Below are 21,467 nucleotides of genomic sequence, written 5' to 3' on the forward strand. Positions count from 1 at the left end.
TAACTCAGTGACTAGGTAGCATATACTCTTGATAATGCTTGCAATCACTCTAGGGTTTCTTACCAAAATAGAAACAGCTAGGAACAATCATAAAATGCAGGGACAAGAGAAAGAGCAGCAGGAGCTCACTGCTCTTCGAAGGTGAATGCAAACTGAAAAGCTTGCAACCATGAGAGAAGCAGTTGATGTGAAGGGAAAGCTTTGAGGATAATATTCACGATCACGGCCAGGGTCTTGCCAGATGTCAAGATCTCTAGTTCCTTTGACTTCTCCTATTTTACCATTTTCATTCTGGCCTTTTTTCAGTTTCTCATTGTGCTTTGCATTTGAACAAGTGCGTGGAAATAGGGGGCACAACTATTTCTACACCTTGCTTGGCAGGTAAATAGATGTTACATTCTAGGTCTGTACTTTAAAAGGGAATATTGCCCCTGGCACAATATAGGTCCTGTCTGCTACTGTTTAGGTAAGAAAATAAGCCACGTGGCCCAAGTCTGTTTAAAAAAAAAATAGTATCTAAATTTGTTTCTGCAATATTCGCTATGCATCTGCTTCAGCATGTGGGTCTACATAAGGAAGTTTTCACACAGGTGCTCAGTAGCCATTTAGGATCAATTTGGGTCCACTAATTCTTAATATAATTCCCTCTTGGCACTCTGGAATTTTTCCTGAAAAGAATTAAATTATCATGTCCTTGCTAATTAATTTATTAACAGAGAGGCATATTGGGAGGGAATCTTCAAGAAGATAGAAATGGAAAACAATCCAGAAAAAAGAAATAAAAATAATAACCAGTTATTCCTTTCCTTTAGGAAAAGAAAATTCCATCAGAAAATAATCATAGCAGATACTGTGTTTTGGTTACATGTCATACATAATAAGTTTTTAGATAACTGAGAACATATTTTAGCATTAAAACAGGAAGATCATCTCATGTTAAAAACAAACAGGTTGTGAATGCATGAAAATATTTATTTTGCAATTACCCTGGAAGGAATGAAATATATGCTTTGTATTGCGTCTGTCGGGCAAATGCTATTCAAACTTTGTTTCAAGAAAATTCTGCTCATACGGCAGGTGTAAGCAGGTCATGCCATACTATCAGCTCCCTTTTACTATCTTCTTTCCCCCTTGCACAGGCATGAGAATATTCAACTACTGAACTGAACCCTAGATGTAGGCTGAGGTGTGTTACATGGGAGGAATCCCATAAACCCCCACACCCAGGGCCTATTTAAAAATTCCTGGTACATTATTTTCTTACAATTGCAGCCTTTGGGAAGAGACCAGGAATTTTACGTGTTATTACTAGAGGAATTGCTCACTGAAGCAAGCGCATAACTAGAGCTGATCGAAAAACCTTCAGCGGATGGTTGCCTTATACATGAGGCAAAACTGGATCAGGCCACCACAGAGACTTTCAGCAATGTGTTTAATCAAAGAGCATGAAGTTGTACTTATGTCAAATGAATTGCACGATGGAGAGCAGCATGAAGCAGTTCTGTTGAAATTGAAATGTTTTAGGGAAATGTGTTGATTGACAAACTTGTTGATGGGAACAAGTCAAAACATCTCATTTCAGCTTTCCCATTTTGTTTCAAGAATGTCAAAATGTTTCATTTTCATTTACATACACCTGCAATTAATTGCAAATGCAGCAATTAATCTCTCTCAAGATCAGAAAGCATCTGCACAAATGCAATCCAAAATTCCCATTTCTGCTAACTCTTCTTTGCAGCCACGTGAGTTAGCTTGGGCCTTATCCATCTCTTAAATTACTCAATGTGATACCATTGAACTGGGTACCAGCAGAGCTCAGGAACCCCTTTTCTGCATCTCCCAATGGTACTTTCCTTTCTAATGCCATCCACTGTCAATTCTTGGTGTACCATGTGCTATTCCTTAGTGTCCCAGTTCTCTGGTATTTCTGGGGTGCTTAGATGATAACAACACAATAATTTGTAAGTCCTACATTCTTCCCCATCAGTAGATTCCCAAGCACTTTACACAAGTTGATATTAATAGCATCATTTTTCAGATGGGACACACACACAGGCGCGCGCATGATGTGTCCTGCCCAATGCTACCCACAAAGCCCTGAATGTAACATCAATCTCTCATATCCCAGGCTAGCGTGCTAAGGAGTTCAAGGTCAGTCCAACATGACTCAACAGGACGTTGATGTCTGACATCAGTGTATAAAGACTTCCAATACAGCACACGGTGACTAAGGTTGTATTCTTTTTGCCCTATAACTACTCTGCAAAAAGAAAAAGAAAACTTGAGAAAATGGGCTAATGAGAGAAACAAATGCTTTAAGAGATTTTTGTCTAGTTTTAAAATCCCAGTTCAGCAAGGCATCTAAACACACACTCAACTTTAAGCCCACGTGCAGCCCCATGAAGGCAAGCTTATTCTTGGAAGCTTAGAGGGGTTAGGTCTGCAGGCATTTTTATTACTTTCATTAGAACAATGTATGGAAAAAGTTCACAATTTTTTCAATATTACACAGTTTCCTGCTCCTCCTGGTTAAAAAAAAAAAAAGTCTCTTTAAAATGTATGACATAAGCTTTTCCTTTGCAGGTAGCCTCTCCATCGGTCCAGTAACCACATACAATTCCAAAGTTTGGATCTGATGCTGGAAATACACACAGCAGGGACTGGTGTGATGCTCACAGAGGAACAAACGGACCAAGAAAAATCATAGCACTTCAACAAACCAAGTTCATAGGTCTTATTTGATAAAAAAGGGAATAAAAGTTACAGATAAAATGACAAGGCTTGCATTTCAGGCATTGAGATCAACATAGATGCAAACATCAGGCTGGACTGTTTCTTTTTTTAATTACTCCTGCCACCCCAGAGACAACAACAAAAATGGTGTATTATACGTTTAAATCTGATCAATCAGATATGGAATTGTATCTGTTCATTGTGGAGACTCCACCCAGAAACTCACAGGCAAGCAACATGGATTACAGAGCACCGGTGTATAGTGCCAGCAGTGAGATATCCTTTTTACGTACATGCATATAGCTCTACACAGAGGGATTTACAAATATAGGCATGAGTGAAAAGGTGACAACCAGACATACATGGAGAAAGGATGTCCTAGATGCTAGTGAAAGCTGTTCATCAGAAAAAAAGGCAGGAATCTAGCCAGGCCCTTATCTTGTGGAAATAACAGATGTCAGAAAAACACTTTCAAAGGAGCAAAAGTAATTCTCATGCAACTCCTTCAAAATGACTTCTTAAAACTACTAGCATTGTGCTTCTACATTTGGATTGCAGCCCAAATATTTGAGTTATGCTATACAAATAAAATATACCAGGTACTAGGAAGGGTTATGAGTCAGAAGACAGTATCATAAAACTGTTCACTGTAGGGTGAACATGTCCCAGCCCATGTTTTCTTGCTCTTTTCACTAACGGCCCAATAAAATGTGTGGTCACAAGATGGTCCTCACATGAGAATGAGGGAAAAGGAGCAACTGGCCCTTCCTCAAAGATGGATCTAAGACCTTCCCCCAGGCCTTCGAAGGGCATGGATCTAGAACACAGGTTGCTTCAGCCATTTTCCCTTTTGCTTCATCTGTGATACCTGAAGCCGAAGAGACACAGTGAAGATGAAGGACAAAACCCTAACAAGCCATCCACAGGATATTCTGTCAGTGGAATGACACTATTTACAGCTATGCAAAAGTCTTCCTACAGGGAATTTCCAACTCATCAACATTTGTTTTCATCCTGAAAAGGGATAAAGTTATAACGTTGAATCTTTTTTAATGGAATTGAAATTTTGAAAGAAATTGCATTTGGAAAGCTCCAAAGTTTCCTTTAAACATTTTGAGTTATTACAAAACATTTCAAGATTCCTGAAACTGAAAGGTTGTATTTTATTTTACAGAGTTGACCCCAAAAAGTTCCTTTCAAATCAGATCAATGTTAAGCTACATTTCCCTACTGGAATCTATTCGCTCAGTAAACTGGCTCTACAATGCATGGCAGAAGATGTACTCCCCAAGGAAATTAGGAAGTATGTGGGACCAAAATTATAGCTCTTATTAGGAAATGCATGAAGGAACTAGAGTTTAATTTTCTGTTTTGAAATTACATTGAAAAAAAAAAAATCTTAAGTGCATCAAACAAAAGATTTGAGGTCATGTGCCTCTAACCCAAAATCAAATGCTTCCATTTTGATTTTGCCCCTATGGAAAACAGAAGTTTTCCCGTAGAAGACAGGCACTATATCGAGTAGCTGTAATGGAAGTTGTAAATATTCATTCATATAAATGTTGGTTAGGTAACCCAAGTGAGGATTACAAAATATTGACCTAAAATAATATCTCCTTGCTTTTCCAGGAGGATAAACACAGCGCGAAGACAAGGAAGAAAACAATGTGCAGGACTTGACACACATCTATTTTCAGAAGCTGAGCTGGGGCCTTTTGAGAAGACATTAAGCAATAGGGTCGCGTGCTGAACAAGGGCTGCACGTTGAACTCCCAGTAAAACAAATTTTTAAATTTTTGTTTTGTTTTCCTGCTTCCTTGTTTCAGGGCAGCAGACAAACTGACACTGCATACGCTCTGCAGTAATGGACTATTCAAATGGTGGCAACAGGAGTCACTCACATTACTCACTTAAAAGTGACTTAGTAGCAGTGGGGTTTTTTGTTTTTTAAAAATGTTGCATTTTACAGGGTTGTTACTCAGCCACAAAAAGTGAGCCACTATGCTGAAACAACAGTTCTCTAGCTGGAAGGTATGTTGGATTAACACAGGGTAGGTGCAATCAGAATTTTAGACAAGTATTTAAAAAAATAATTAAAATATATATTTAGATCCTATAAATGCTAATACTATTTGGATAAGTTCCCAACAGTTTTTTGCCACGACCCACTGCTGGGAGCAGGGTGTGGTGGCAGTGGCGGCAGCAGCCTGGGGACGGGGGAGCTCCCGGCAAATGGCGTGCCTTGTCCTTTATATGCAGTGCTGCCGGCATTGCCCCCGTGACCCTCATTTGGGTCATGCCCCAAGGTTGGGAACCGCTGATTTAGATGCTATTTTTATATATAGTATCTACATATAGACATATCTATCCATTTGTATCTAGATAGAAAGGTTCAATTTAAACTTAATTTAAACTTAAATAAAATTACTTTAAGCAGAAGTACTTCTTTTTCTATTCCTGTTTGTGAATGTAATGCATTCTGACTCACACATGTACCTCCTCCCACTGGCCATGTCCCAAGTTACCTTCTCTAGAGCCTTTGTTAAATCTTGCTCCTTTGTTTAGCCTTCAGTCACTAATCTCTGGTTTGATAAAGGTGAGGGCAGCTCATCAGCAAGGATTATTCACATGAATACTATTGGACTGTTAGCTAAAGAACTCTTCAGTACACAGATTCAGCTTCCTACTTAGTTGCAAAGTTGCCAATTATTATTATTAACAGTAATAACAATAACAAGAACAGTAAAATATTATCAGCTAAAGTATCTTTTACAGCTCAAAAACATCTTTATATTCTGAAATACAATTGTCCCATTAGCTCAGATAGTTGTTTTACTCTATGGTTATTTTAGATACAAGAAAGCTACATATGGCACAGGTACTTTGTTTAGAAATGTAATTATGGTACTGTAGCATTATGGTGTTTTTAGGAATTCCCCAATAATAACAGAGGCACTAGACTTTAATGGCTGGGAAGGGGCCATTATGGACCATAGACAGTGTTCTACATTTAAAATGTCCAACATTGTAGACTAGCCTGATGGACTGTAATAGCTCTGAATGGGCCACTGCAGTGAATACTGTACACTGCAAAAGGATTCTAAACACCTTACTTACAAGAATGAATTAATTTGTCCTTTTTCAAATATTCAGATTTTCACTGTTTTTCTACACACCTACTGTGTGCCTTAATTTCCTCCCACAGATGCTTACAATGTTGTTGGTATGGTGTTGACCTCCTTTAAGTCCCCAAAGGCTGCATGTATTTATCTGACTGACCCCCTAATATTTTGATAAGAGATATGATCAGAAAAACTGACGGTGTATTCTCCAAGGCATAAGATGTCTCCTCTACAGTTTTTTCTCCTCCCTCCGCCCGGCTAGTATATTTCTTTTAAATTATTCTTCAAGAAATAATTGTGAAAATAATGCTATAAGGTATACTGATCATCTACTGCAGCTGCTTTATATTCTAGTGCCACTGCATTATTAATACTAGAGTTAATTAGCCATGCTAATTAAGAACAAATACTTTTAGAATGGATCCTTAAGAAGCCCTATACTGTCATCGCACTGACTCCCAAGACAGGGCTGGAAGATATTGCTCATTCATTTCCCATTCTCCATACACCAAACCCTAAAAATGAGAGTAAGCCTTGGTGCACGTGAATAAGCAGGATTATTGATGTTCCAGTACTTACAGCAAATTATTCACAAGTCTTTTACATAAGAGGGAGAAAGATCACCGAGAAATCTGTCAGTTTTGAGCAACTAATTAGTTCAAGTATTTTGCAATCTGCTTGAGCAAATTTCACAGAGAAAAAAAAGAGTGATGATGGAGCGAGTGTTGCCACACATATATTTTAGAAGCATGAGGGCCAGAAAGCCAGCAACAGGTAGAATGGTCAAGGTCAATAAGACCTTGGGTATGCAAAGAAGGACTGTAAGAGCGTTCATAGAAATATGGTTGGTCATCTGAGCTTGAGCACCACAGCTCCAGCCAGCATTGTTGGAGAGTTCCCAAGAGTGCATGCTTGCCTTAAACCATCCAACACCCATTCGGAGACAGTTAAGAGTAGTCCAGGCCCTGCAGAGCAGCTGCCATCTTGAGGGGCGGAAGCTGCTACTGGGGATGAAGCTCTTTAGCTGCAGTTTTTGTGCAGCATATTTCCTGTTCCACTGATGGGAGGTCCATGCTGCGGATGACATGCATTCACAGATTTGATGAGCTTATTGGCCTGAGTGGAGAACAGGTTTTGAGACTTCAGGCAGTAGTTGGCTTTCTGGCTTATGACTACTATGCTGGAGTGCAAAGAATGGGCTGGATCTTGTGCTTTGAGGCCTAGGGCCAGGGCAGCAGCTTGTCACTGGATTTTAGTGGAGAGAATGCCTGAGAGCACTGGTAAGTAGTCAATTGGGGTTGACAAAAGGCATCTGGCCTCATGATGTTATTAAGGCTGGACTCCACTTAGTGTGCATGCTTCAGCCTCATACTGGTATATACTACTCATCAGGAGCATACGCAAGTGCCATAGTGAAGGTGTGAAGTGTTTAGAAACTTGCATCCTAGGTGGTGCCAGCAAGGCAATGGATAACAGCTACTCTGATGTTAACCTGACCCTGGACCCCTTCCAGATGCTGGCAATATGTAAGGGTCCATCCAGTTCCACTTCTAAATAAGTAATGGCATAACAATGTTCAAGTGTCCGGTTGCCAATCTTGACTTTTATTTCTTTCTTCATTTGGTTGTTATTTAGGTGGATAGCTGTTGCCACTGTTTTAGCGAGGCTGAGCTGGAGATGCCATTTATGGAAGTAGCTGGCAAGGGCATTCATGCCTGATGTCAGTGTATTCAGTGGCTTTCCATTGCTTGCTTGAGTTGGTGAGAGCCAGGTCATTGGCATAGCCATACTTCTCGGACTGGGTGTCAGGCAGGTTGGCAATGTACAGATTGAAAAGCAATGGAGAAAGTACTGAGCCTTCTGGGATGCCATCTTTAAGACTTCTAGGATGGCTTTCCTGTCCAATGATGGTCTTGAGAGTGAAAGTGAGATTCTGAAGTGTGAGCATAATAAAGTTCATTTTGTCAGGTATCATTTGGAGGAGCTTGTAGTAGAGGCCATGGAGCCAGACAGTGTTGTTTGCAGCAGTGAGGTCCATCAGGACAGCACCAACCTTCTCTCCAGCCTCAAAGCTCTCTTCAATGTCTTGAGTAAGGAGAGTTACCTGCTCCACTGTTGACCTTCTGTGTCTAAAATCAGCCTGCTCCTTAGGCTGTGGATCAATTACGGGGTAGAATTGGTCATAAATGAGTTGTTCCAGTAGCTTGAATGGAACGCACAGGAAGGAGATAGGTGTATAGCTACTTGCATCATCCTTGGCCTTGTTAGGCTTTAGGACTGCAACGACTGTGGTCTTTCTCCAAATGTGAGGGATTTTGTTGCATTTGACACAATTGGAGATGAACTCATGAAGCCAAATGATTATCATCTCCCCAGTGTTATGAAGAAATTCAGTATTTATGGCATCAGGCCCTGGTGACTTGTTGGTCTTTAAAAGCTTAAGGGCTGCTATCATTTCCTTAGTACTGAATTCTCCAGACAGGTGAGCATTGGGACCGTGAGTTTTCCAGAGCTGTTTAACTTTTTTCTTTATCTGCCTAGTGAATCCCTTGTCAGGTTTGATGTAGTGGCCGTTATGCACAAGTTGAGTTGCAATAGCATCAGCTTTGACTTCATACTTGCTCACATTTTGTTTCTTTCCTGTGAGCTGGTTTATCTTCTGCCAAGCCTGCCGGTTGGAGTGCAAAAAGTTAAGTCGACTCCGATGTTTCTTCCCATTGAGCTTTTCTGACTTTGTCTAGATGGCTAATAAATTCTGTGGCATCATTGTTGGCTTTGGCTCAGCTGAGATGAAACTTCCTCTTGGCATTCATAATCCCAGCCAGGGATATAATTTTTCCTATACCCTCTGGGGATACTATGCCACGTAAGAGGCATTCACATCTGTATTCCATGGGTTTGACAGTGATTCAGCAACAGAGTTTGTATCAATTTGAATTTTTCCCACCTGGCTTTGCAAAAGTTCCATCTAGGTGATGGTCTGCTGTTTGTTGGTGCTACAAAGAGGTGTACGATTAGTGATAGCTAATGTTGTGTCCATGGGAATTTCTCCAACACTCATTTGGTAGGCTGACACCTGACATTTACACTTGAGAAAGCCAAGTCAGGGTTGGTAGTTGTCTGCCATCTTCTTGATTCAAAGCTGTCAGGTTCTTTGGAGTCAAATAGCAGGTACAATTTGTTAGTTGATGCCCAGGTAGCCAAGAACCTCCCCATCAAGATTTATGTTCTTATAGACTCAAATGGTATACCGTGAGTTGAAATCACAAGCTACAATGCATGGGTGTGGGATTGGTGGCAGGTGGGCAGAAGAGAGAGGAATTCCTGAGGCTTACAGACATTGACAATGGAAGTGTCACCGACCTTGATAGTGAGCCACTCAATGTTGCTTCCTCACCAGATGACAACAATTTAGCACCACTCAGTATCTCTTTTGATGAAGGTTGCAAGGCTGTAGGTCTTGCTGAGGATGAAGGCAGCCAGACTAAAGCCTTGCAGCTCTAGTCTGTCAGGTGATTCACAGTGCATTTCACGCAGGGGAATGACAGCTTCATTGTGTTCAACGGCAATCAGACTAACAACAGATTAACTGTACTGCTTCCTTCAGTGTTGAGTTGTAGGATGGTAGATGGAGATTTATTGCCTACTAGCCGTGTGGGCCCAGAGGCTGTAAACACTCACCCTAACAAGGGCACTATGCTTGGTGTGGGAACGGATTTAAAAAGTAGATTATTAATAAAGCAGTATTAAAAATAGGAGCTAGTCTTGGTCAAGTTTCCTTCCCTAACCAGAGCCTTAATCTGCTTGCCAGGTAAGAAGCAAAGCAGCAGCAAGAGGGACATGAGTAAGAGAGAAAAAGACCACCAGTGGGAGAAGAGAGCAGGCCCTTTCTTCCCCACTATGGCTCCAAAGCTGCCACTGCAACACTGATTAAAAAAAAAAAAAAAAAAGAGCAGGGAAAGCCTCAAGTCTACCCATCTATCTGCCTATTTCAGCAACCTCCTGGCAGTACCTTTAGCCTCCAACTGCAGTGGTAGCTACCAGTCTACCCACCCAAATGAGTAGGAGATAATGATTCAGCTCCTCCAACTAATACTAATGTTTTCCTCTAATATAAGCAAAAGAAGCACAATTGGGATTACTTTTGTTATATTAGCAGGTACTGTTTTCATATAGTACTAAATATACTGCTAAACACAGCGCTGTCACATGCTAAGGGTGTAGGAAAGCAGAGAAAGAATTTAAGATAAAAATAATGGATAAGCATCTATGAATATCTATGCACGAAGATATGGCATACATCCTTTGGCTCTGTCTATATGTCAGACATTCACACACATTGATCTTTACGGTCTGTCCAAGAAATGTTCACACTTTCATTTTAAGGCTAGAAAACAAACTAAAGGAACTTTCGTATCTTCAAGCAGCATGTGCAGTTTTGCATAGCAAGGATCTTGGCTAAACTAAACCAGATTTTGTGTTTTTACTGGGTGCGTCTACACATGCACTTTAATGCACATTAAAGCATCACAAAAACCCATGCTCTTTAGCCAATGCACATTAACATAGGCTAATGCATATTCTTCTAATACCTCACAATGGAGGGCACTTTTACATGTGCTCTGTGGGTGCAGAGGTGGCACTTTACATTAGAGAGGCTCCAAGAGCTGCTCTAAATAAAGTGCCACCATGCCTCCTGTATCAGCACCGCCATGGTTAAAAATGGTAGCAGGGGCATTTGAACGAAAGCTTGTTTGATGAGCTTTAGTTCAAGTGCCTCACCACCATTTTGAAGCATGGGGACATGGATACCCGATACGTGGGAGGCTGCTGGAGCACAGCAGTTGCCACGCTCCAGCAGGCTTGATTAATTCATTCTGCTCCGAAGCGCTGGAATTGCAGTGTGTCAGAGCAGCCTCAGTGCTCGTGTACAGGCAGCCATAACGGTTCTGTATTTGAGCTGTCATGTAGATAATGATGAAGTATAGATAAGAAAATACAAATATGGCATTGAATTTTTTTGACTTCATATTATTTAAAACAGACTTATTAGAACATGAAAATTAAAATTTAAGAAGTAAAATAAACCATAAACTGGTAATTTAGATTCTCAGTTGGCATAAATTATTCTGATTTCATTCACTTCAATAGACTTACACAGATATCCAGCTGATGGTATATTTTAACAGGCTGCTGTTTAAATGGACTTATTACAGCTAGATAGCATTTACAAAACACTCATGGGACTGAGATTCTGCACCATAGTATAGCTGGATATTTCTTGCTGGTCTCACAGAAAATTCAAAGCCTAGATTTTTCAATCAGTTGTAACACATGGACAGGTTTCACTTAATAAATAGCATCTCATTTTAGATAAGACTGGAAACAATTTTAAACAGCTTTTATTATAATGTGCAAGTGCCACGAAATGTAAAATGTCAAGTGCAGGAGAAGCACTGGCAACTTTAACTCTGCTGTAAATACTGGTATTTAGATGTATATTGTTACAACAATGCTACAAACTGGAACTCTCATCCCTGAGCACAATGCTTGATAAAGCTCCAAGACCAACAAAATGTGGCAAGGGCAATTAAATATATGCAAAAACAAAAACAAAGAGATGTTTAATCTGTGGTTGGCAGTGCAGAGCAATGATGCATGAGCACCTGGAGAAAATTTTCAGTACAGATCAGAGCCAAGTGCTCAGAACCCACAATGAACAGACAGACCAGTCCTCACTTTGGGCAAATGAAGTGGTCCAAAAAAAGAGGCAGATGGAGTTCAGTGTTGTTAAGTGAAAAGTAATGCACATGGCGAAATATTATCTCAACTACTCGCATAGAGCTGGGCCCCCAACTATCTGTTACAACTCAGGAAAGAGAGCTTGGAGTCCTTGTAGACAGTTCTCCAAAAAACATTCACTCGATGCACAACAGCAACCAAAAAAGCCAATAAAATATTGAACATTGTTAAGAAAACATCATTATACCACTGTATAAATCCCTGGTGCAGTCAAATCTTGAGTATTGTATTCAGTTCTCATCTCCAGACCTCAAAAAGGATGTAGTGGAATTAAAAATGGTACAAAAAAGGCCAACAAAGATGGGGTCTGGAGGGGCATGGAGCAGCTGTCATACCAGAAGCAACTGAAAATGCTAGGACTCTTCAGTTTGGAACGAAGGCGGAGGGAAGATATAATAGAGGTTTATAAACTATGAAAGATATGGATAAAATTAATAAGGAACTGTTATTCACTAAGTCCTAGGATACAAGAACACCCATTGAAATGATCAGAAGATAAGTTTTAACCAAACCAGCGGAGGTAGTTTTCACATGTGGAACTTGCTGGAATGGTGGAACAGTTAGGTATGTATCCTCTGACATCCCTAACTCAATGACCAGGGAGGGGTCTATCCAACTTGAGCAGGGAGCTGACCAATTTAATGGGCAGATCGTGGGGCTGGTTGCTGTTTTTGAGGGTTTAACATGGTCAGGGTCCCCCCACCCCCCCCATGTCTCTGATTGGCTGAAGGGCCCCAGTGTCCCTTCCTCCCACTACCAATTGGTGGAGAGAACTGTCTGCTGTGTCTCTGCCCATTGCTGCTAATTGGAGAGGGGTGGGGCCATATCACAGACAGCCCTCTCAGCCAATCAGTGGCAAGGAGCAAGGGCAGAAGCCATCTTCCCTGCTCACATTCATGTCAGTCCCCTCTCTTTGCCCTTCCCCACTTGGCATTTTATTTTTAGTAAGTTTTTTTTTTTCCCCTGCAGATTTTGCTGAGATTGCGTGGATTTTGCAGAAATTACTAAATCAGGCAGTTGCAATTTGGGTAGGTCCCTACCAATGACAGTTGATGCCAGAGAAGATCTGACCAAGGATGAATTACTCTAGACATGTCTTATTCATATCATATACTCTCTTTCTAAAGCATCTACTAATTGCCACTACTGGAAACAGGATACTGGACTGATCCCGTAAAGCACTGCTGTTCTTAAGTCATATGGAGTCAGAAAATAAACCCTTCTCAATCCCTAGAAAAATAAACTCAGATTAGGCATACAATTCTTCACTTAAGAATTTCATCAGGGCCTTGCTTGAAGCCTTACCTAACTGACGGAAAACCGATGATCTGCCATGCAGCATTTATTAGGAGGAGCAAGACAAATCCATGAGAGCAGTTATACTTCTAACTAAACAAAACTTGACTCCTACTAACATGAAATGACTCGGATCTGGGAGAGGAAGAGTTACGTTTCAGTTTCATGTGTGCATTGGGAACTTGCCCTTTTCTGGGGTCGACTGTCGGTTCCAGCCTCTGCAGCTGTAGGATTCAGGGGGCGCAGGCAGCCTCTCGGGGAGGGGACAGGCAGCACGGCAGCAGAGAGGGCACAGAACAGAAAGCAGAGCAGCAGCTTGGTCAGGGAGCACAGGGCAGGAAGCAGAAAGCAGAGCAGCAGATTGGGTAAGGGAAAGGGATCAGAGCAGCACTTGAGGAGGGTGCGAAGGCTAATTTATGACATGCCTGCCAAAAAGGTTGGCTTCCACTGTTAAGGGTGAAAAGCTCATGAAAGCAGCAGTAAGTGACATGTGCATGGTCAGACAGCATCTCTCTGGCAAAAAGTCCATTGTAGGGACGCAGCTATATAAGCCTGAGCTTCTCCCTCGAGTCTGATTGTTATGCAGGTTTACAGGGGAAGCGTGAGGAAGCCAGTCGCAATTCTGAATGATTTAGTCATCTCTAATAAACCATAATCAACATCTTGAATATTCATGATATCCAGAGTCTGTGCTTTGAACTCATATGCTCATACTTTAAACGTATACTTGCCTCTCTTATGGGGGCGAGTGGGTGCATTCTGCACTAGCTGAAGTTACAGAATGGCTTTTCAAGGGAATCCAGGGCAGAGCTCACAAGAGAGGTCCAGCCTGGGGGTAACAAAGGCAGCTGCAAATATTTAATTGTAAAGCAAACTCTGAAGAGTCTGGGACTTTTAGCTCATGCTGCACAGACTCATGATTTGAATTGGTGAAGTCCCCACCTCAGTCCTTGGTGTGCTGACTAAGATGGGAGCCGTCATGTAGAAGGCAGATGTAACACTTGCATCCTCCCTCAGTGGATTTGTTAGGACAAAAGATGCACATACTGAGCAGTGGCTTATACATTATTCACAGGCATGCACATCTAACTGTCTCTTACCTTTTGCTGACTACATAATTTGGGACTACATAAAAATTCAGTTTCACAGAAGTAAATGAAGTCCAATACCATAATCTTTTTAACAGCTGGGCTAACCCACCGGATATGTCATGTGTTATCAACGTACCAACCTGAGTTCTTTTAGTATTCAAAGAAAAGGTTCCACCTATGTACTGTTATTATATAGGCAACACTTACTTAATCTAGCACAGATTAAGAGTGAATAGGTGAGGGACCATCATGTTTGTCCAGATACAGTTGAAATAAGTCTTTGTAGCAGGGACAGAACCTTTGAATAATCATATTCCTAAACCATGTTACAGTCCAAAGCATTACATATATAGGTAATGTAGATTATTCTTTCATTTCTCTGTACTATAACTTTGAATTTCTAGAAATCTAATAGAGGCAGCTGCCATTTTATGTTCAGTCATTTCATTAACATCAGAGGAGATGGTGGCACTCCTGGGGAGTTTACTTTCTTCAGAAGTCAAGCATATTTTTAGCTTTTCTATATGCAAGACACTGCCAAAAATGCACGTTCACAGCACAATTCAAGGTCACAGGCGACTCCTTCCCTACCTAACCGAAACATATCATAACCAAGTTTGGGGGCAACGATCAGTAAACTTCCATACTGTAGACAACATGAAAGATGAAGTACCTAGAGTCATAGATGTTAGGGTCGGAAGGGACCTCAATAGATCGAGTCCGACCCCCTGCATAGGCAGGAAAGAGGGCTGGGGTTAGATGACCCCAGCTAGATGCCTATCTAACCTCCTCTTGAAGACCCCCAACCTCCTCTTGAAGATCCCCATACCTATCGGTTTACAGTCCTTTTCATAGTAATGATTCCTGGTTTAGGAGCAATAGGACCCTACACACTTCTCAATCTGTTTTATACACTACATGGAAAACCATGACAAAAAGTTCTAATATGTACTACTGTTTAATACTGGTTTCAGCCAGAACAATGCACGGCAACTAGCCAAGAACACAGTGTCAGGAATCAGAAAATGAAACATGAATGTTTAGTAGCGCAAAAGTGCAAGTAACATTCTTACCCTGACATTTACTGAAATTGCTACTCATAGACCCAGACACAGGGTTTAATGAAAAAGTAGAAGTAGATTTGTTAGTTGCTCTAAACGTACGAAGGATTGAAATGTGCAAGCTCAGGTTTAGAGCCGATTTCCCCCCATTAAATAAATCTTGGTTCTGGAGCCCTTACACTGGTGTCCCAGGCAGAAAACAGATCTCATGTTAAACTGAGGACAGATAGTAGCAAAAAGGCTGAGAAGAGGCGAGGAGGAGGAATGACTAGATATCAAGCAATTGTTAAAGAAAAACAATAAAGCAATGCTTATTTGAACTTCAACCCCCGTCCCTTTAATTTTGTTAACAGTTTCTTTTTGGGGCTTGAGCAACTTATACATTAGAGGCATTCTGAGTAGATCAAAGGATGGATTGCCAGAGCTAGGTCATTACATCAGCTGAAGATTGGACTTGAAATGTATTTTCCCTAACTGATTTCCGAATCCTGATCTTCAACACATACTTCCTAACAGAGATTAAAAGTACAATGCCTAACTTGTGTAACTCCTTAGCAAACACATTAACGTTACCACAAGGCTGCGAAAATAGTCATGTTTTTTCAACCCAAGTACCTATCTTCTGCCATCTGTTCACATTCAATCCAGATGCTCATCCTTGCTTTCAATACATTGTACTACCTTTGCACCCCCATGTTTATGCTGCTTACACCTACATTTAGACAATTTTAGGAGAAACCTTTCATTTCAGGTCATATAATTGGACTATTTTATAGACTGTGGAGCAAAACAACTCAAATCTGGAAGTCTTTAATATTTACAATTCACACAACCATTGAAAAATGGCATTGGCAGGTCAAATGAGCCTGAGATTTACCTCCTGTGGCTTGATTTATTAGAGGCAGTGTATGAGAACATTTTGAAACCTAGCAATTTAGCTGCTGACCCATGGAATTGGCCTTCTTCATCCTATCCAAGCCCCATTCTTTTGCCAATTATCTCTGTCTCCCTCCCTATATATGAACTTCCATGCTGCAGTTTATATGTGCCATCAGTGATGGGAATTAACGCAGCTTGACTATCCATGCTGAGCTGCTGACTGTTGCATACAAGAAACTTTTGCTCCCTTCAAAATGTGAAATGCTCTCCTCTATTCCACCTTGCAAAACACTTTCCCACCACAAACTGAGAGCCTTGCGAAAGAGCACATTTTTGCTTGCAGAACTCAGGCACCAGTGCTGACACAAAGAAAAGGCTGCTTGCTTCCTACACTCAGCCACCAGCACAAGCCTCGGTGGTTTCTCTAATGTGTTGCAGAGACTCATATGGGGCTTTGTGGGTGTGCAAAATGGCTAGATGTCCCAAACCATGCTGTTTTCCACCACTGAATTATCCTCTTCCTTCTCTGATCCATTGCCCAAGAATCCACAGCCTATTCCAGGACATGTCCTCCTATGGAACTGCTGCAGAGATGGAGAGGGAACCTATACCAGTTCCATATGTGCCCTGAAGTTTCTTGTGCCAGCCTAGCCTAATGATACGGAAGGTCTTAACTCTTCAGTCTGTTGTATTGCTTGTTCTGGTGCAGGCATAATTTGCAGAAGGAAAATCCTAATGCAATTAAATGAATAGCTGCCTGAGAGTATTTGAATCATCTTCTCATTCTATTCTGTGCATTTATTTGTTTTTAAATTCACAAGATTTTGAAAACCACAGGTGCTAATTCAGAAGTCTGAACTGAAACATGAGCTTATCTTTTCATCTGACTGCAAACATCAATACTTATTGTTGCTTAGGCATTAACCTTTAATGGTCCACATGTTAACAGAAGCAAAGTGGGTACGACAGACTTCTTTTTCCAGCACCTACCTTCATCATTCTTTGCAGAAGAAACAACCTGCACAACCTGAAGTGTGACAGGCCCATTTTGAACATTGCCTGGAAATTCAGATGCAGCCTGAAACATTAAACAATATATTGTTCAGCTTAAGAATTTGCATACCATAATATAGCAGAAGACTTGGGTAACATTTTTAGAAGTGCCTAAGGGATTTAGGAGCCCTCATTTTCAACAATGACTTAAGACCAGATTTTCAAAAAGTATTTAGGTTCCTAAACATGTAGGTTAGTACTAAGAAGGATTTTCAAAGGAGCAAAAGGTCCTTTGCCTTCTTAGGCATGTTTGTAAACCTGACTGAGAATCTGCTTATCTCTAGGGACATCTTTACACATGCTCCAGGGGTGGAGGGGCGAGGGGAGCACTTTGATTAGAGTGGCTCTTGGGAACCACTCTAATTAAAACACCTGCAGTGTCATGTGTATTCAGCATCCTGCACTTCAAAATGGCAGTGGCAGGGGTGCTTTAACTAAAGCTTGTTTGATGATTTTTAGTTAAAGCACCTTTGCTGCCATCCTGAAGCACATGGACACCAAATACACAAGATGCTGAGACTAATAAGCACACTCCAGCAGACTCGATTAACTGAATCTGCTCTGATGTGCTGTAGTTAGAGTGATTTGGAGCAGACATCCTGCACATCTACAGGCACCCTAGATGCTTGAAAACTTATAAAAATATGGCCCTTAGGCAGCCAGCTCTCCCACATCCCAGGAAAACTACCTCACCATTAGGTTCTTGGCTAGTCTCTAGTGGGTCAGATTCCTTCCCTCATTTTTCCTCCCCAAGACTTTTTTCTTGCTCTAAAACAGAGCAAGACCACATTTAAAAATCCTCAATTATAAAAAAAACAGCCCCCCCCCCCACAAAAAAAAATCCCCAATTAAAAAAAAAACACCCCCCCCCCCCCAAAAAAAACCCCCCACAATTCTTTTTCTCACCAGCATCTTTGCAGTACCCACGGCACAGTTATTGACCAAGGGAAGTAGGCAGAAGCCTGAGTGTGCTCGGGTACAGCAATAGTTCTTGTATCTCTGGTAGGAAAATGAAGTACATTCGACCCAAGCAATGGTATGAAAGCATGTGAGGTAGTGCCACAGCCCAGATAGCCGCAAGCCCTCTGTAGCATAGACGACCGCGTTTCATTCTTGGATTTCCAAGGGCAAAAACTGGGCCTCCAGGAAATCAATGGGAGTTTTGACATTGATTTCAGTGTGATCAAAACATTATCCCAGGAGTCAAGGCTCCATGTACTCATATGCATTATGTAACTTGAAATAGATGTGCAAATCAAAGTCTTAATACAGAGATTTTGCAGACAATAAGATTGGGATTTTCCAAAGCACATAAAAGAGGCATGCATTTGAATTCTTCTGTGAACCATTCTTAGTACTGTAGCAATAGTCAAGAAAAATTAGAACGAGTATTTCTCAGTTACCTGAGAATCATCTGTTGTCCTGTCTTGATCTTCAGCTTCTTGTGAAACAGTGGTAGTATTCCCCATTCTTGCTGTGATAAGGAAAAAAAACAAAACACTTTGAGTTCTTGCTCATTAATGTGAAAACGGTGCAAGCTCATTAATGTGAAGTTGGTATAGCAGGACGTTATGAGGAAGCAAATGACCACAGGTTTTAGCGGACAGCTTAAATTCCTACAAATGCAGAAATGTCTGTTTTTCTTGAAATCTCTACCCCTTTGATACTGGGTTTAAAGTAAAGCGCTGAGTTTAAAGTGCTTTTGGGGTTTGTTTGGTTTTTTTACATCTGAAACCAATCATCTTGAGTAGGGGGTTAAACTAGGTAATTTCCTTAAGTCTCTTCTACCCCGACTTCTCTATGATTCTAGCAACTCAAATCTATAGCCAGATATATTTTCCTGCCTGCACTCAAAAGCGTGCTGCTGTTGGTGGTTAAAAAGTTATCTCAGGTAACACTCTTTGATCTATTGTGTAATGTAGGCATACTCTTCTTTACAGCATCATTGCTCATTTTTTAAGAACTGAATTCAGCATCAATTGAAGTAAATTAAAAGACTCCTCTAGACAATACATTTTAGCAACTCATTTAATTTTTTTATTATTTTTATTGTGTTATACCACTGGAACTCACCAGGCCTTTGGATTGTAAACTTTTCTGGGCAACGTATGCTGCTGCCTACTTAGTCCTATGGGTGTGATAGAAAGTCTATTCAATTAATAGAAAGACTCCCGCTGATTTTGGATCAGGGCCCATATATTGTTAATGTTAAATAAACATAAAGAGATGAGCCTCAGGCATATCCTCAAACAGAAGCCTTTAGGAATTGTCCTGCTCCAGTGCCAGTTCCAAACTTAGTGGCTCTTTCCATTTCATTTGTACCAATAAAGCAAACTGTCACTAGACCCATACAAGTGTGTGTAAAACTCTAAAAGGTTTATTAAATCAGTTAAGCAGTATATACGGAGTTCTGCTCTCCTTTACACTCACGTGACCCTGTAAAAATTACATAGATCATTACATAGTGTTACTGAGAGCAAATGTTTTCTCTTAGTGTTTTAGTTTTACTAAACTTGCTTGGTTTGAGTTGGGGTCTAGAAAACCAGAGGACACGATTTTTGCTGAAACCACCCAGAATGGCAATTCAAACAAAAAACTGACTATAGTTAAGTCCCAGATTCAGTTTATAGGGCCTCAGACTTGGCACAGTCTTTGCAGGGCTTGTTTTGCAGGATTAGATGTGAATCTGAAGCAGGCTCCCAAGTTTTGCAAAATCCTGGTGGGGCTGCTCTATTAGAAACGGTCACTTTGCTCTGCTAAGGGCCTAATACAGGCTTGAGCTGAACTTTTAAATGGCCCTATTGCCTGAAGTATATGAATGTGACCAATACATTTACTTCCGTAGGGAACCTGTGTGAGTACAGGTTATAGGACTGAGCTGTGACTTAAAACTGCAAAAATACTACAAAGGAGGTTTATCTCCTTGGCTGTTATTTCCATTATTAAATCACAACTTTTGATTTACTGTGGAAAACAGCCAAAATTTCCCCATGGATATACAATGGCCCTTTGTCCTTGCTGTGTAATTTTGTTACCTGGCAACTTTAAGTATCACACTATCTGAAGAAGAAAAAAAAAAGATTCAAATTCTACAGCTTATTCTCCATGGGGAGGAAATTCTATGTATAGTTAGATCTGAAGAATTTCTGTTTTCTATACACCATGTATACAAACCTTACCTCTTCCTGCAAAGAGACTACAATATTTGCAATGTTTGCAAACTATGCACTTCATTTTTCACCCATGCTTTAGCTATAGTATTGGTGTGACTCAAAAAAATATATAGTACTTAATTATTTCCTTAAAGTCCTGATTCAGATATCAGTGCCAGTCTATTGAGTTCAACTAAGTAAATCTTGATTTCTAATGGCATAACTGAGATAATAAATTTACCATCCACTTTTAAAAAATACTCCAGTTGATTATTCTAATGACTATAGAACACGTGTAACACTGGGCGCGTCTACACATGTACTTTAATGTGTAGTAGCCTATTTTACTGTGCATTACAACATGAAGGCAAAAACCATGCTAATATACTAATGCTCAGTAAAATTAGTGTGTCTAAAAAAGCATGCAGCCTAATGTGCATTTAGTTAGTACCTCACATTAGAGGTACTAAATTTAATGCACAGTAGCAAAAGCACATTAATGAATGTGTAGATGCAGTCACTGACACTTAACTTTAAGGGATCCTTACCACTGTCTCTTGTCTTATCTCTTTACCTTTTACCAAAAGAGGAAAAGTGAATTTGAAGGCTGCTTTGGATAAAAGGCTACTTGTTGCATCATTGATTTAGATGATTCTGAAAGTGTACCCAAAAAGTCTGACAGAACATGCCCTTGTATGAGTGTTTGTGATATAGCCATTCAGACTTACCTCATGTCACAGCAATTGATTATTTTGTATTACAAATGGCTGGTCAGCAATGTAATGGGGAATGTGGTTATTGAAAAGAATTAAGTAACAAGTCCGTTGCAGTTACTAACAGAACAAGATAACACTGCCTAGGATTAAGGCATGGTTCACTCTCTAGTAATGCTGTTTAAAATAAAAGCAAATGCATACATATGTATATACAAGTTTCTGTCTTATATTAAAGAAAAAGTGAAAGGTCACTGCCACCTATAGTCAAAGCTAAGTATCAGCAGAAATTATGATAAAAAACACATGTAGATTCATAGATGGCTATGCTAGGGGCTGGAAGGGACCTTGCAAGATCATTGGGTCCAGCACCCTGCATTAGGCAGGAAAGCCAACTGGGGTCAGGTGGCCCCAGCGAGGTGACTGTCCAGTCTCCTCTTGAAGATTTCCAGGGTAGGCAATTGCACCACCTCTGGAGGGAGCGCAGTCTGGACAGTGGACACCCTAAATTTGAAGAAGTTTTTCCTAGTGTTAAGCCTGAAATGGTCTTCCAGTAGTTTGTGGC

General features: G+C 40.6%; 1 protein-coding gene across 9 annotated transcripts in view; it reads right to left on the reverse strand.

Moving 5' to 3' along the window:
* The window catches only part of BCAS1 (breast carcinoma amplified sequence 1), an 81,035-nt gene that overhangs the window by 55,747 nt on the left and 3,821 nt on the right, over window positions 1–21,467 (reverse strand). For all 9 annotated transcript variants that reach the window (XM_014517196.2, XM_014517195.2, XM_006018181.3 and 6 more), the window contains exons 2-3: window positions 18,441–18,511; window positions 16,975–17,062 (exon numbers count right to left, since the gene is read on the reverse strand). In XM_014517196.2, coding sequence (XP_014372682.1) covers window positions 16,975–17,062; window positions 18,441–18,506 — 154 coding nt within the window. In that variant the 5' untranslated portion in view covers window positions 18,507–18,511. The remainder of the gene's footprint in view (window positions 1–16,974; window positions 17,063–18,440; window positions 18,512–21,467) is intronic.

The sequence above is a fragment of the Alligator sinensis genome, unplaced genomic scaffold (assembly GCF_000455745.1).
Source record: "Alligator sinensis unplaced genomic scaffold, ASM45574v1 scaffold115_1, whole genome shotgun sequence".
Classification (NCBI taxonomy): Eukaryota; Metazoa; Chordata; order Crocodylia; family Alligatoridae; genus Alligator; species Alligator sinensis.